This window comes from Mercenaria mercenaria, chromosome 1 (assembly GCF_021730395.1).
Source record: "Mercenaria mercenaria strain notata chromosome 1, MADL_Memer_1, whole genome shotgun sequence".
NCBI classification, from domain to species: Eukaryota; Metazoa; Mollusca; class Bivalvia; order Venerida; family Veneridae; genus Mercenaria; species Mercenaria mercenaria.
Window position 1 is genome coordinate 46,485,142 of NC_069361.1, and position 17,294 is coordinate 46,502,435.

Here is a 17,294-nt window from a genome sequence, read left to right on the forward strand (position 1 = left end):
TACAGATGATAAGGTTAAAGGTCGCACAAAACCTGCAGATGGTATAATGGACAAATCAAAGTCCTCTTCAAAGTTGAAAGTGTTTGCAAATACGAAAATCAAGAAGAAATACTTGGTTTCAATCAAGACAGATGACACAACTAAAGTAACATTACCAGTTCATTATTTCTTCCCGACAGGTCCCTCATTCTTTGTGACAATGCAAATTCAAATATCCTTCTACTAGACAAAGACTTCAACCTATGTGATAAGCTACATACTGGAGGTAGCCCTTGGGATATGGTTCTCACAACTGCAAATGAAATTGCTGTCACCATAACTGAGCAAAATGAGTTGAAATATGTAACAAAGAATTCTGGGAAGCTTCATGAAGGGGCAAGTATCCATTTTAAGCGAACTGCCAGGGGAATATCAGCATACAAGGGGTACTTGATCATCTCATTTCACGACAACCCAGGGAAGGGTGCTATTGAGATTCGAACAAAACAAGGGGAAATAATAAGGCAGATCTACCTGAAGGAATATGGACGGGAGGTTTTAGTGGCTCCATTTTACCTGTCTGTTAATCAAGCGAATGGAAACATTGTTGTAACTGATGGTGATAAACAAAGCCTATTGTGCTTCAACTTTGATGGTGAAGTTCTGAAGAAATTTGAACTTGATGATTTAAAATGGGCAAAAAAAGTGATCTTAGATGAAAAGGGGGACTGCCTAGTTTGTGCAAGCTTTGCAAGCAAGTTGAAACTTGTGAAAGACGACTTACAATCTGCAAAAGACCTTTGGCAAAATTCAGATATCCTTGAGAAATGGTTGAATCAGTGCAGAAGTCCCCAAACTGTCTCTATGAGATGGAATGACTTGACAATGATTGTTGCACATGAAACCAAAAATCAAATTCAAGTGTTCAAGTTAAGTAAATAAATAAACAAATGGAATACTTTGAAATCATTACTATTCATGGGGAACTAATTTTCGTGGATTTTGTGATTATGTCAATCCATAAAATTTAACCATATCCTGCTAAATTTCAATAATGAGTTTGTTCAACTTTCAATTTGTACAGTACCATTAACAGTTAAAAGGAGTGCCTACCTAAAAGATACAACCTGAATGGCAAACAGTGCAGATCATGATCAGACTACATGGACATGCAGCTTAATCATGACCTACACCAGTTCCAAAGGCAGAATCAATTGTGTCCAGCATGATAAGGGGTAATTTCAACAAACAAATAAGATTTCATATTCAGAAGCTGAAATCCAAAAAATTATATCCCCACAGAATTATAATTTTTGGCAGAACCATGAAATTTCATGCCCCCAAATTTCTATGATTTTACAGAACACCAATAGAAAAAGATAAACAGTCTTGTTACTGGTAACATATTTCTCATATTTCTTTTGAAACTGAATAACATTCATGTCAAAATTCATGTCTGCAGTTTAACAGTACTAGAGAGATAGCTTTTGAAAAAGAGGCATGTCTTTCCATACAACTTCATTTTAATAGTCATAATACCACAATTTTTGTTATGCAGATACAACATATTGATTTTATGTTACAAGTCTTCCTATTTTTTAGTCACTGTGACATTGACCCATGTGGCAAAACAACTTGTTTGAACACTGCACTCATCTTTAATGAAGTTATGGAAAGCCTAAACAGTCTGCAAGATCTTTGCATTATTACTTTACACGTTCTTACTGCTTAACTGCATATCATTTAACCATCTGAGCTATATTTAAGTACAGTAATAAACAACAGTCTTACATTTCGTAAAATTATGGAAAGCCAGCATCGTCCTCAACACTTATACAGAATTTGATAAACACTGCCTGTGAATCTTCTCTTGGTGCAAGGTGATCAATAATAACATCATTTTCTTGTAATTTCATTAAGAACTACTTGTGCATATCATAATATAATACATGAATAAAGTCAGTGTTACAAGTATACTAAAAGAATTTAACTTGTGAATCAGCCAAGCCTTTCCAAAGCTACATAGTTAGTTTCCCAAGGCCACATCCAGACACAACAACCGCCCTAGTGCAAAACAATATCCTAGGCCTGGAGTCTGATCCCAGGGTGAGGGAATTTTTCTTCCAAATGGTGTATAATGATTTAAAGAAAACAATACATCTGATGTGATGCATCAACGTATATGACTAACCTGTTCCAGGACAAAACCCCTCCCACTGATTTTTTAACAAAATGACAAAACCCTTTCCATGAATCTTTATTATTTTTTATTTAAGAATTAATTTATAGCAAAACCATGTTTTAACACTATTTATACACGATGGCCGAGCGTAATAATTTCATGAGGGTGTATAAATAGTGTTAAAACATGGTTTTGCTTTAAAATGTTTTGATTCTAATATGTATTTTATTGTAAAATTTAGATCAAATGTGATAGAACTGTTTCTGCGCGGATGTATGGCACCGAATGGTAGGTTGTCGCGCTCCTTTGTTTATACACGCATGGACCGGAAATGGCTATACGTCTTGCGAAATAGTTCCATTAATTAAGACAGTTATGCTATGTGACATTTTGTTTTAAACATGTTTTTAAGTATTGAAATATATTATCAAATTTGAAAGTGCTATTTCTCAATGCATACACGGCGCTAAATATCACCTCAACGTCACATCAACATAATATTGTTGTGATAATTTAAGCTAGGCATATAAGAATTCAAAATATTGTTAAGGATAGAAAACTTGACTTAAATCCAAACTAGTTGTTGAAATATAAAAATATTTTCCTAAATTTTAGCTAAATCAGGATTATTATGTTAAATGCATGGAAGGGGTTTAGTCCACTTTGTCAAATATCAGCAGGAAGGCTTCTGTCCAGCTCCCAATTCATCCTCCATCTCTGTTTAACCCTTACCATGCTGAATTTCTATAATGAACTTGTCCATCTTTAAATTTGGACAGTACCATTAACTGTTAAAAGGGGTGCATACCATAAAGATACTGACTGAATGGCGGACAGTGCAGATCATGATCAGACTGCAAGGATGTGCAGGCTGATCTGACATGATCTGCAATGGTCAATCATGTCCTGCATGATAAAGGTTAATTAAAAAGGTCTTACCAGCAGGATCTTCCAGCTCCAAGAAGCCCGTCACATCTATTTCTTCTACTATAACAACATTACCCCCAGCCAAATCGGTTTCATCAAAATGTAGTTGACAATTCTTTATGCTAACTGTATGGCCTGCTTGTAGCTGTTATAATACAGACAAAATGAATTAATAATACACTTAAATCATGTCAAAGTTACATTGAACTACCTTAACCAGAAAAATTATCAGTAAATTTTTCAAAAATGAACATAATGTTAAACATAAAATATATCTTCTAGGTATACATAACAAGGGTAGACCACCCTGTATTTTCTTTCATCACACAGCATATATAAATTAACACAAGTTTTTTTCACACCAGTAGTTGCTGCATTTAAATGTAATGCACCACTGAACCCGAACATGGCTCCCACAGCAATTCTAGAGTATCAAGCACTTTGATACCATTTCCCTGAAATAGCCATAATTTTTATAATGTGGCTTTGAAATTAGCAGACATTCTGATAAAATTTAAAGTATTTCCGCAAATTGAAATTAGAAATTTATGTGATAAATCAGAATCCTCGAAACAGCTTTCGAAATGCAAGGACATGAAATATATATGATAAAAGTTGAAAAGATATATCTGTAGGTAAACTTGCGAGCATGAAAGCTACGCTGAACCCTATCTCCACAGTGCTTTGGAAGAAAATGGGTGAACATTTTTGGTGCAAAATTTTGGTATCGTATGCAACCTAAATTGCTATAAAATAGTTATTTTCAAATCAAAGAAATGCCAAATTAGTGCATACGAGCGTTACTTTTTCAAGAAAATGTCGTTAAACATTCTAATGCGCAAAACACGTGCACAGTTTTTCTGAAATATTTCGCCGCCATGTTTATTTCAAGGAATAAAATATATGATTGTTCTTTTACCTCAGATTTCCTTACTGAAATATGTATGTCTCCTTATTCATGGTTAGAGATATCCATTTAGTATAGTTTTTCACTGTCCGATCTCCTTAATCTGTTACCGATCCTTCATATATAAAGAATAAACGCAATGTGTAATGATAGTTTTTCGCTTTACACACCTCTCTTGGACAAGAAAGCCGTTTAACTTAAAATTTGTAAGCATCCGCTGGCAAAATATTAATGAAAGATCGGAACTTTTTCTAAAATAATGCTGAATTTCAATCATTTTCAAAAACTGGAAATATTGCTCACTGTGTTGAATTTATAAATAAAACAAAAATCCCCAAAATACACCATTTTAGAACTTTTCCGGGAACTATACGTTTTAGTCGAACAACGCATTTCAAGATGACACAAAACTGATTTCTCTTCGTAAACAATGTCAAAGTTCACCTGAGGAACACTGCTGAAAAGGTAAAAGTGCTTACTTGTTTCAGTTTTACGTCCTATAGAAAACAATCAACTTTTAACTTTAAATGCATATGTTTTATAATTATTCCAATATAAAAAACTGTCCGATCTTTTCCGAAGAAATAAAACGAAGCAAATTTAACTATTTGTTTACACTTCAACCATTTGAAATTAAAGGCATGTACTATCACGAGACTCCCGTGCATTTTCAACCTCGTGGTGAATAAACTGAATTTACTTTAAAGTATGGTGTCTCAGTTGAGCCAGTTCTTTGTTAATTTCAGAGAACATACATTAAAGAAGTGTTTATGAGATTATGCCTATGTACGAATATTTACTAATCTATTTTATATTAACGACGATAGAAAACAAGTGTGCACTCGGCAAATAGCAACTCTATTATTTTCAGGTGTATACTGAACACTGATCCCAATGTTCGTAATTTTCAGATAAAGAACTCGTTATCCTTGGTTTCTTAGACAGTCTTAGTACTGGACCGCTGCTTCCGCTGTCAACACCGCAGTAATCACTAATGTAAAGTCAGTGTCCATTTCTATGCCGGAATTTCAATACACATTTATTATCAGTTTAAATCTATGAAAATGTGAAAAAATAGCATTGTTTTACGAAGAACCAAGATACAGAAAAGTTACTTTTGAGATATTGCTAATTTTAATCATCAGGTTTTCGCGTGAGAAGTTCAACTGATTGCATTTTGTAAAATGTTTCGTAGTTATCTACAATTGTACATACAAATTATATTACCTCCTAACATATTTGGCTGTACATTTTTTCTGCGATTTATTACATGCTGCATAAATTCTCATATTGTATATTAAAAAGTCGATAGATCAAAATTGGTTAGATTACGACGCATGAAACATCTAATAAGAACAAGGAATCACTATACACATCGAACTTGTCCCGAACCAGTATGCGGAAATACTGTGGCCAAATGTTTCAAGATTGTCTAAAAATATTTGCATATATCGTGATTAAGCAAATATTTCGATTGTTTTTATAATTTATAAATATACAATCACGTATGTGTGAGAAAGTTACGTTAAGTAATTTCGGTAGTTACCGCAGGAAGTGCCGAAAAATCCATTTCCACCAAATTTTCCGTGAGATAAGCAGCGCGTAAGTACATAAATTCCACTATAATAAATTAAACCTTTCTTATATTTGCACAATCCTTGAAAAGAATTTTGAATCGTTGCCAAATCTTGTTCACATTAAGTCTGAGACTTCTCTTACAATTTTAGGCAGTTTGGTACACCATACGTAGAAAAATCATTGTCCACACATTGCACTACTTTTATGTCTGCTGAAAATAGCAATATGTACAGATTTATTTTCGTTTTAATACATGAGTGGTCAGATTTGAAAACAGATTTTGTACTTAGTTTAGTTCTATTCAGTAAGACATTTCTCCTATGCACTAACTGAAACTTTGAACTAACTTTTGCCATTCATGAATTTTTGATAAAGTATTTTGAAAGGATTTATAAATCTAACCAAAAATTTGGAAATATACAGGTAAGATATCTTCTTTGTTTATTTCCAAATTTTAGTTTTACTTTTTATACAGCTACTTTTAGTTCAGGTCTTGCAAACTGAGCTGTTTTTGTACTCTGGAACAGCTGCATGTGAAAGCTTTTGTTCACTATATTTTCACACCTCAAATGAAGGTCACCCTAAATTCAAGATGGCGGAAGTACCTTAAGCAAGTATATGGCGGACTGCCCTGCCCCACAAATTCTTATTTCTGATAGACAACCAACCAAACTAAGGAAAAAGATTACATGTACCTTACAAGTTTGCACCATTTTGTTCAGGTGTGGAGACAGGATGACCTTCATTTTGTGTGTCCTGTCAGCTATGGTGATCTGTATAACATCAAGTAACTGGCCCTGACCTCCACTGACCCCAATGTGTGAACCATGCTTGGGGTCATTTAAATATCTGTGTACTGCAACAACCTGAAAAAAATTGCAGACCTGCGTTTCCAAAACCAAATATCAATTGCCTCAACAACATTAATTGGATAATACAATAAAAGGATTAACATATTGTCAGCAAGCTGTTCAAAATGGCCTGTGGCAACATCAATTAAGAGACTGCAAATAAGTGTTTATCATGCGTTTCCACAAGTCGGCAAATTAATTATCAAAACAATTTTATGTATTGTCTGTTAACATTTATTCCCTACCTAAGCCTTGCACTATCATATATATAATGGGGGTATTTGTCGTATTCGTTCAATGTCTTGTAATCCAGTTTTATTCAAACAAATTTTCATATAATACCATAACTTAAACTGGTACCGTCACATGTTCAGTTCCTGGTCATTACTTAAACTGGTACTGTTTTCAACTGGTCTAGACTGGATTTGTAGACAAATATGATACCTGCCATTCAAGTGTCCAACTAGCAAAAACACTTTTACATCAATTTCAGGTGAGGACTTCCACCAACTACCATTGTTAAATAAGAAACCTTTACCTATCTAGTGACTAATTTCAGTGGTAGAAAAAGATTTGTACATTATTTAAGGCCCTAGTGAGCAAATTGACAAACCGCCATTTGAAAGCCAGCTGGCTAGCTTCCAAATGTAGAAAGAATTCTACATCCCAAACTGTGTTTGAAACCCACAGCATTGCGGCGTAGTTGACCAAACCCCTCAGCAATGGAGGCCCTTGAAGTTGAGGCATGTTAGTAATGGTAGTTCTGTCCTTTTGTCCATGTGTATGGGGATGTCAAAACTTTGTTGTATTTAATTACTCAACGTCTTGAAGGAGCTGGTATCAAAATTTGTTGGATCATAAGCCCCCTTGCCCAAAATACCAAGAATTTTGCAAATTTTTCATGTAGTTTCATGAAGTGTGTATTAAATTTCCTGTCAAACTTAATGAAACAACTATAATATGGGCTTTTGGTTTGCAAAGCCTTGAACCATGACTGTGTTGACCTTAAAAAGTGACATTGGCAATCATATTCTCTGATGGCCATATCGAGGGTTCAGCGCAATATGGGCGTATCTACATATAGTTATTATATATAAATACGCCCTTATTGCGTTGAACCTTCGATATGTCAATTTTTTTTGAATTATTAACTGGTCTCCAGTTGAATATGACCTTTGACATACTGGTATAAACTTAAAGACATCATCTACCGATGCTAGTTATAAAATGGAAACTAATTATGAGCTTTAACGTCAGTGTGACCCTAGTTCAAAAATTGGCATGGAATCTAATTTACTGTCCATAGGCAATCTGACAGCCATCAGTCAGAGCGTTGTCCTGTCATTGATCAGAAATTGTTTACAGTATCTAACCTATGACCTACTTACCCACTACACAAAAGAGGTTTGCTGAAGACTTGTGTCAATCATTCTGTGAAATTTGACATCCATAATCCAAAGCATTCTCCAGTTTTTTTTTATCACAAACCAATTGGTATTTCAATTGGACCCAACGAAAACACAAGAAGTAATGCATCCCTCATTCAATGAAGATCGACATAACTTATAACTGTAGGTATCTTACTGGAAAGACATCCGAGCTCTAAAATGATGTCTGTTTGAGGGAAGAAAAATCAAATTCCTGGAAATGTGAAACGAACAACAAAAAAAGCTTTACAAGGAGTATGTATACAGAACAGAGATATGCTCACAATTTTATTAACGGTCTAAAACTTAACAAGTCAATTGTCAATTAAACAGAGAAGGTAACAAAGAAAACAATTACATATAGTCTACCTTAATTACTGCTTAACACAGGAACAATCTACTGTTCATGTCTTTAACATGTTTACAACCGCATTGTTTAAACTAGGACCAGTTAATTAATATTTACTTGCGATACAAGACTGTTCACATTTTACATAAAACCCCAATATTGGTATTTCAATTGGAAAAATCTCATTCTTCATAATTCTAAGTGAACCCTCAATGGTAACATTTCAACAAGATCATACCCTAAAGGAAAACCTAATATTTCTTACAGATAACCCTAAATATTCACATTTCTAAACAACAAACCTTCCACGTTCACCCTTATATTCATATTCCACAAATAAAATTATCAGCCTCAATATTATTTTTTTCTAATAAGAGAACTATTGTGCTGATCTCGAGCAAAACACACTCATATCAAGCATTCTGAAGTTACATTACTGAGCACCACTAAGTTGCAAACAGACATGCATGGTTGAAAAACACCATCAAACAATAAGTCCATTTGAACACTTTACATGACAGTGACCTTTGACTAACAAACTTCAAAATCAAGAGGGGTCCATGGGGAATGTTCTTTTTTAACTAAGTTTTACTGTGACCTTAAGACCCACAGACCTAAATTTTACATCATTCACCAACAACAAGCAAATTGCCTGCTATGTTTTGGGGTCGTAGGTCTAGTCACTCTCAGAATATTGGACAGAAAAGTTTTGATAAGAACAACCAATGTGACCTTAACCCAATTATTAATAGGGATATTGTCTACTACTCCCTGGCATTGTGCCCACAAAGTTAGTTAGTTGCAGATAAAATCTTCCTTAAAATATACTGAAGAAAATATTTATACCAGAAATGGATTTGTAATAGTAGTCAGTCTAACCTTGACCTCTTACACTACACTCAAAATCAGTAGGTGTAACCCACTTCTTTGGTCAATGTGCCTGAAAAAAAAATAGGTGCTTAGGTCAAGAGTTGATTTATAAGCAGGAAATGTTTTTGCCATAATAACCTCTCTGACTTTGACCACTGACCTCAAATCATACTACTCACTCAGATCATAAGCAATGTGCCTGTCAAGATTAAAGACCTTTGCTTAAGAGGATCTCAAGATATTTAAGGAAAACTGTGCTGTGACCACGACACTGACAGCTTTCTCAATGTTGACACTGACAGCTTTCTCAATGTTCACCCTTTTGTCCGTATTCCTAAATTAAACAGTTACAACCTCAATAATATTACTACTCAATGTTTATATTTTAAACAAAATCTCCTATACTAAACAAAAGACATGTTCTTTAGGACTATGAAATAAATGACATCAAATAATGCTAATCATTTAGACATCTACCTTTGTATAAAAAAATTAACAGGGCAAGTCCGAGTTCAGAAATCTATTGTGTAATGCTTTATCACTTAAATCTTTTATAATTTGTACTGCTTCATCAAATCAGGAACACTTAAGAAATACCTGTTCCATTTCTTCTTTTATTATATATATTATGTACTGTAAACACAGTTCATTGTACGCAAATAAAGAGATGTGAACTTATGGCTAAATCTAACGTTGTTTTTCTGTTTCGAACAAATTTTAAAATACAAAAAAATGTGTGCTAAAATAACATTCACACATAAAAACTGAACCCTTGAACACAACTTTTAAATACTGCAGCTTACACTTAGAACACATGCTAAAGACCAACCACAAGCATCTCACTGACTGTTTCTGTGTGCACTCTTGAATATCTCTAGTGACAATGACACATTCCTTGAATAGTTTCAAAACAGACTTATCTGATAGGTTTTTTCCGAGCATGATCATGAAATTGCAATAATAATTACACTGAACATTTTGCGACTAGTCTCTAAGTTCAGTTTTATAACACTGAGTTACGATTTTAGAGATGCATTTCATTGGAAATTCCTTAGTGAATCCTTACGACATTATTTTCAGTTTTCAGGAACCAGTTGGAACAGCCCTATTCACCATGATTTCAGTGTTTTCTGTATCACCTTGGTAACAGTCTAACACGACCAGGAAACGTTTATCTACACAGTCTTTTGCAGTTGATATCACTTGTTGTAAATCTCCATACTGATTCCCTGGTTCCAACAAAGTATCTGAAAGTGCGGTACCAGTCAGTATATTTAACATGCAGGTGTTGTCTTTCAGAACATGTCCCAATAGTAGGTGAGAGCACAAGAGTACCCTGCTGTTGAGACCTGCCCAGATTACTGTGAAGTATGGCATCTTCATACACTGTTGATCTGTAAATACAACAATAGTTATATCATAAATCTTTAATTTTTGGATCACTAATTTTGGCTCATTCTAATCTAATAAAATCCCGAAAACAATCACAACTAACCATCATTTTAAAACCCATGAAGTCATTAAAAGACTGCAAGCAGTCATTGAAAACAGTTGCTTAACTGAAAACATATTCGAAATGAATTAAAAGTAATCTGTTAAGGTTACAATAAATTCAACAAAGTAAAATACGCAAAGCTTTTTTTCAAACAAGTGTTTATTTCTAATTTAGATCAGAGACATCATTTTAAACTGGATTTCACAAGGATGTCTAGCAATCTTATGGACAGAGATACATATAATGACAACATGTACAACCTTTGGTGCCAGGATCTACTTTCCCATACTCCAAATTTAACATGGAACTTTTGTGCTATAATAGTATGTACTACAGATCTTACTTTGGCTGACACCAATAACTTTTACTGTGAATCTTCACTTAAATTACATCAGTGTAGACAGTGTAAAAAACATCTGAATTGATTTTCATATATCCAGGAATGAAGACAACTTAATAATATTAATTCACTTAACGCAGCAGTTTCTTAAGTGTTATCATTGACATTGATGATCAACAAATGGAAACAAGAGGGACAATATGGCCCTATGTCGCTCACATAAGTAACACACCATAACTGTAAACATATTTGACCTTGTGATTACATTGAGGCAAATATTCCGACCAATTTTCATTAAGATAGGACCAAAAATGTGGCCTCTTGAGAATAAACAAGAATTTTATTTGATTTGGCCTAGTTTTTGACCACACAAGACCAAGATTAGAACTCTTACAAGATTTCGTGAAAACAAACATTTTGACAAATTTTCCGGAAGATTGCAGCAAAAAAATGGCCTCTAAGAGTATAAACAAGCTTTTCTTTTGATTTGACCTAGCAACCTAGTTTTTGACCCAACGTGGCCCAGATTCGAAATATTCTAAGCCTTCATAACAAACATTCTGACCAAGTATTATGAAGATAGAATCAACCATGTGGCTGCTCGAGTGTAAACAAGCTTTTTCTTTGATTTGACCTGGTGACCTAGTTTTTTTTTTTATCTCATATGACCTAGATAAAAACTCATACGAGACTTCATTAAGACATACATTATAACCAAGACTCATGCACATCACATAAAAATGCAGCCCCTATAATTGTATAGACAAGGTTTTTATCCGATTTGACCAGGTGACCTAATTTTTATCCCGGATGATCCAGATTAGAACTTGAGCCACTAGATTTCATCTAGAAAATCATTCTGATTAAATTTCACAAATATCCAGTCAAAAATTATTGCACAAACACAGGTTGTTTTTTTATTTGATTGTGTGACTTAGTTTATGACCCCACATGAACAATATTCAAACTTGATCTAGATTTTATGAAGACAAACACTCTGACTCATTTCTCATGAGTTTCAAAATTAACATGTGGTTTTCCTATGATCTGGCCTACTGACCTTGTTTTTGACTCCATATGACCTAGATCTGAACTTAGCCTAGGAATCATCAAGATAAACATACTAAGTTTCATAAAGATTTGGTCATAAATGTGACCTCTAGAGTGTTAACAGACTTTCTGTTTGACTTGACTGTGTGACCTTGTTTTTGATCCCACATGACCCAGATTAGAACTTCACCTATAAGTCATCAAGACAATCATTCTGACCAATTCTCGAGTTTCAAACAAACTGTGGACTCTGGTGTTCATAAGACTTTCCTTTGATCTTGCCTAGTGACTTAATTTTTGACCCCACATAATTTAGATTTCAACTTGTACTGGACATCAAGGTAAGCATTCTGACCAAGCTTTATAAAGATAGGGTCATAAATGTGGCCTCTAGAGTGTTAACAAGCTTTTCCTTTGATTTGACCGTGTAACCTAGTTTTTGACCCCACATGACCAAGATTCCAATTGACCTAGGTCATCAAAATAATCATTCTGACCAAGTTTCATAAACACTGGGTCACAACTGTGGCTCTAGAGTATTCACAAGACAAATGTTGACAGACCTCGCACGATGCCTGACAATGACCGGGAAACAAAAGCCCACCTGAGCACAAAAAGATGTACTTACCAATATCTATATCACCTACATGGTGTCCTGTTTGAAGCTCTGTATTAGGAAACTTAAGTGCAGATTTCAATGCAGGCCAAAGCTCAGCTGAATATTTAATGGGGAAAGAAATATCTGAATCAAGATGGCTACTCCCTATGGACACTATGCCACGTTCACTGTGGTAAATATCGGGGTCAAGTATCACTTCTACATCACTTGGTTTTGCCTGTAAAAGAGATAAAAGTAGCAGAATGAAAACAAGAAGAAATATTTTTAACAAACATGTATGTCCCTAAAATAGAATTAGGTTGTACAATTAAGTATCATACAGTATATTTAGCATTTTGTAACAGTTTTGACCTGTTTAACATTTTGGTAAAAATATTTTCTATTAATGTACCTCAAAAATTAAAACTGCATTAAAATTCATTGGTGGATGTCAAGAAATTAGGACCAGACAGGGAATAGAATGATAAATACCACTGGCCCGTAAGTGTGACCTTGACCTTGATAATGGATACCTGTTTTTTTGTGTGTGAAATATTGCAAGTAGTCATGTTATGGTGAACATTTATGCCAAGTTTTTTAAACTAGAAATACATTCTGCAAGCCCACAGGCAGAATGTCAAGCCCACCAGCACCTTTGGCCTCTAACTGTGACCTTGACCTTAGACCTAGGGTGCTGGTTCTTGCGCACGACACTCCGTCTAATAATGGTGAACATTCATGCCAAGTTACATCAAAATCCCACCATGAATGAAGAAGAAATGCTCCGGACAAACTTCAATTTGATGTTTGACCTCAAACTGTGACCCTGAACTTTGAGATAGGAACATGGGGTTTGAGCATGACATTCCTTCTCATTGAGGTTAACATTCATGCTAAATATAAACAAGATTGGTCCATGCATGTCAAAGTTATGGTCCGGACAAACTTCAATTTGAACTTTGACCTCCAACTGTGACCTTGACCTTTGAGATAGGAACATGGTGTTTGCGCAAGACATTCCTTCTCATTGAGGGCAACATTCATGTCAAATATCAACAAGATTGGTCCATGCATGACAAAGTTATGGTCTGGACAAAATCGGACAGACGCACGGACAGACGCACAATCATACACCGACCCGCCAAAAGTGACGACTATATCCAGCTCACCGCAAGCAGGCTCGACAAAAACCTTCCTACATCTGCAGATGACAAAGTTGATCAGCTGACAGTTATCTCCAATGGACAAACAAAAGGATGGATGGATTCTGAATATTAAGTGGACTTCACAGTGTAAATAGGTTGAGACTTCAGACTTGTACTGGTAGGACCATAGGAGTACATATAGAATATACATAATTTCTTTCAAAAAGTGCCTCAGACATTAACATAGAAAACTTTAAAATATTCACAGAATTTAAATGCAGACCTTTTATGAAACTCTGATGTAAGTCTCATATGAAGTTTAAAACAAAGTACTTTCATAGGAAGCTTCACAAGATAAATGATATTGGCCAGAACATCGAACATATCTGACTTGCTAGCCCAAAATGCTGTCTATTACGTTTTATTACACAGCTTCAGAACATGTAGTTCATTGTCACTGGTTTTTGAAAATGTAGTATGTCAACATTAGTGTAAACACTTTTATTCCTGTATTTCAAATGCAGTACTTTGTTTCATCATCTGTAATAATACCAAATTTGAGTTGCTAAATAATCATGTCAGTACAAGTACATAAACCAGGTATATTACAATACTGTCAGATCCACAAAATCAGTAACAGGTTTTTTTGTGTGTGTGAATTTTGGTTTTAATCTTGTGAACTCAAGATATAAGTTTTACATCAATATCAATTGTTTTAAAACGTTTTGAAGAATCCTGAAGGTACTTTGAAAAACATTAATTTTATGACCAAAAATGTACATTTCCCCAAGTCCCAATGTAAAATTCTGGTAACAGAAAAAACTTTTTTGAAAATTTTAAACGAACATTTTACAAGTAAATGTTGCATTAATTATAACTAAGCCATCCTACAGATAAAAGCCAAAATTTGAAATTTAAAACTTTCTGGTGTCCAAAATGGGTGAAAACCCATGGCAAATACCCTATCAAACTGTTTCCTGGAATTATTGGACACCAGAAGAAAAGCATTCTCTCCATCTCCATTTGTACTTGAATACACTGTACTATTTTATCACAAATCAAGGGTTCAACGCAACAAGGGCGTATCTAAATATAATTATTATATGTAGATACGCCCTTATTGCGTTGAACCCTCGAAATATAAGTATTATCTGTATGCCCTTTTTACATTAATTTACTGCTTTTTCCTTGAAAATTAAAATCAGATGTGCGGCAAAAAATATGATAACCTCAAACCTCTCCTACAATCAAAGTGATCCTACGCCTAAAATCAAAGTGATCCTACGCCTATGAAAGACAATTTATTCAAAACCATTCAATGGGACAGGAGGTGTTGGGAAATGGGACAGTTGTGTGGTTTTTTTATATAGGCAAAGAAGGATAAATTTTAACTAGTGGAGATAATTGTCTTAAACTTTGCATGATCATAGAGCATCATATTACAAACAAATTTATGCAAAAAAAATGGGGGTCCCGGTGCTACTTTATGAGTTATCTGCCCCTGAATGCGAGTTTTTTGCTCTTTTAGGTCATTTTCAAGGGCAGATAACTCAAGGTAATAGTTAGTTACACTTTATTTGATTTCAGTTTAGTGTTTGTTACTTTATTTCCTGCAACTGTACAAAAATATGCAGGAATTCTATGAGACGGATTTTATTCTACAGTCGCTTACGCAAACAAATAGAAACACAGCAAAAATTCAGTTTGATAGAATGGTTTAAAACTTTGCATAATGACTGGAAATGTAACAAGAGATCACAGAGTGATCTTGGCGCCCACCAATGTGCCATTTTTGAGTGTTCCAAATTTCAAGACTTACTGACTAGCTCAAGGTCAAATTTCGTTTCCGTACACAACACAAATCTATGCATGTGGTCCAAATTTGAAGCATGTACCTTCAAAAATGTGAAAGTAGGTCACTAGGTCAATGTCAAGGTCAAAGTTTGTTTCGGTACATAAAACTATGCATGTGGTCCTAAATTTGAAGCCTGTAGCTACAGAAATGTGAAAGTAGGTCACTAGGTCAATCTTAAGGTCAAAGTTCATTTCGTTACACAAAACTATGCAAGTGGTCCAAATTTGAAGGCTGTAGCTTGAGAAATGTAAAAGTAGGTCACTAGGTCAAAATCCAGGTCAAATTTTACTTCAGAATACAAAACTATGCATGTGGTACAAATTTGAAGCCTGTACCTTCAAAAATGTGAAAGTAGGTCACTAGGTCAATGTCAAGGTCAAAGTTTTTTTCGGTATACAAAATTATGCATGTAGTCCAAATTTGAAGGCTGTAGCTTGAGAAATGTGAAAGTAGGTCACTAGGTCAAAATCAATGTCAAATTTCATTTTGAAACACGAAACTATGCATATGGTCCAAATTTGATGCCTGTACCTTCAAAAATGTGAAAGTAGGTCACTAGGTCAAAATAAAGGTCAAAGTTTTTTCCAGTGCACAAAATTATGCATGTGGTCCAAATTTGAAGGCTGTAGCTACAGAAATGTGAAAGAAGGTCACTAGGTCAAAATCAAGGTCAACTCATGTCAAGGTTCATCTTGCCACTCAACAAGAGGACCATGATGGTCCTGAATCGCTCACCTCTTCCCACATGACCCAGTTTTGAGTATGACGTCGTTTTTTCTATTATTTGATATAGTGACCTAGTTTTTGAGCTCATGTGACCCAGTTTTGAACTTGACCTAGATATTATCAAGATAAAAATTCTGACCAATTTTCATGAAGATCCATTCAAAAATATGGTCTCTAGGTTTTTCTATTATTTGACCTATTGACCTAGTTTTCGAAGGTACGTGACCCTGTTTTTAACTTTACCTAGATATCATCAAGGTGAACATTCTCACTAATTTTCATGAAGATCTCATGAAAAATATGGCCTCTAGAGAGGTCACAAGGTTTTTCTATTTTTATACCTACTGGCCTAGTTTTTGACCGCACATGACCCAGTTTCGAGTTTTTTATGGCACGTGACCCAGTTTCAAACTTGACCTAGATATCATCAAGGTGAAGATTCTGACCAATTTTTATGGAGATCTATTCACAAGTATGGCCTCTAGAGAGGTCACAAGGTTTTTCTATTTTTAGACCAACTGACCTAGTTTTTGACCGCACATGACCCTGTTTCGAACTTGACCTAGATATCATCAAGATGAACATTCAGACCAATTTTCATACAGATCCAATGAAAAATATGGCCTTTAGAGAGCTCACAAGGTTTTTCTATTATTTGACCCTACTGACCTAGTTTTTGATGGCACGTGACCCACTTTCGAACTTGACCTAGATATCACCAAGGTGAACGTTCTGACCAATTTTCATGAAGATGTCATGAAATATATGGCCTCTAGAGAGGTCACAAGGTTTTTCTATTTTTAGACCTACTGACCTAGTTTTTGACAGCACGCGACCCAGTTTCGAACTTGACCTAGATATCATCAAGATGAACATTCAGACCAACTTTCATACAGATCCCATGAAAAATATGGCCTTTAGAGAGGTCACAAGGTTTTTCTATTATTTGACCTACTGACCTAGTTTTTGATGGCACGTGACCGAGTTTCGAACTTGACCTAGATATCATCAAGGT

At 34.8% G+C, this 17,294-nt stretch overlaps 2 protein-coding genes across 2 annotated transcripts in view; both read right to left on the reverse strand.

Moving 5' to 3' along the window:
* LOC128557385 (RPA-related protein RADX-like) overlaps nt 1-7,171 on the reverse strand; it is a 38,469-nt gene extending 31,298 nt beyond the window's left edge. Inside the window, exons 1-3 of the mRNA XM_053544737.1 lie at nt 7,004-7,171; nt 6,269-6,439; nt 3,101-3,233 (exon numbers count right to left, since the gene is read on the reverse strand). Coding sequence (XP_053400712.1) covers nt 3,101-3,233; nt 6,269-6,439; nt 7,004-7,171 — 472 coding nt within the window. The remainder of the gene's footprint in view (nt 1-3,100; nt 3,234-6,268; nt 6,440-7,003) is intronic.
* Nucleotides 7,172-8,126: 955 nt separating this feature from the next.
* The window catches only part of LOC128557899 (uncharacterized), a 49,837-nt gene continuing 40,669 nt past the window's right edge, over nt 8,127-17,294 (reverse strand). The window contains exons 6-7 of the mRNA XM_053546525.1: nt 12,584-12,791; nt 8,127-10,464 (exon numbers count right to left, since the gene is read on the reverse strand). Of these exons, the coding sequence (XP_053402500.1) occupies nt 10,154-10,464; nt 12,584-12,791 (519 nt within the window). The 3' untranslated portion in view covers nt 8,127-10,153. The remainder of the gene's footprint in view (nt 10,465-12,583; nt 12,792-17,294) is intronic.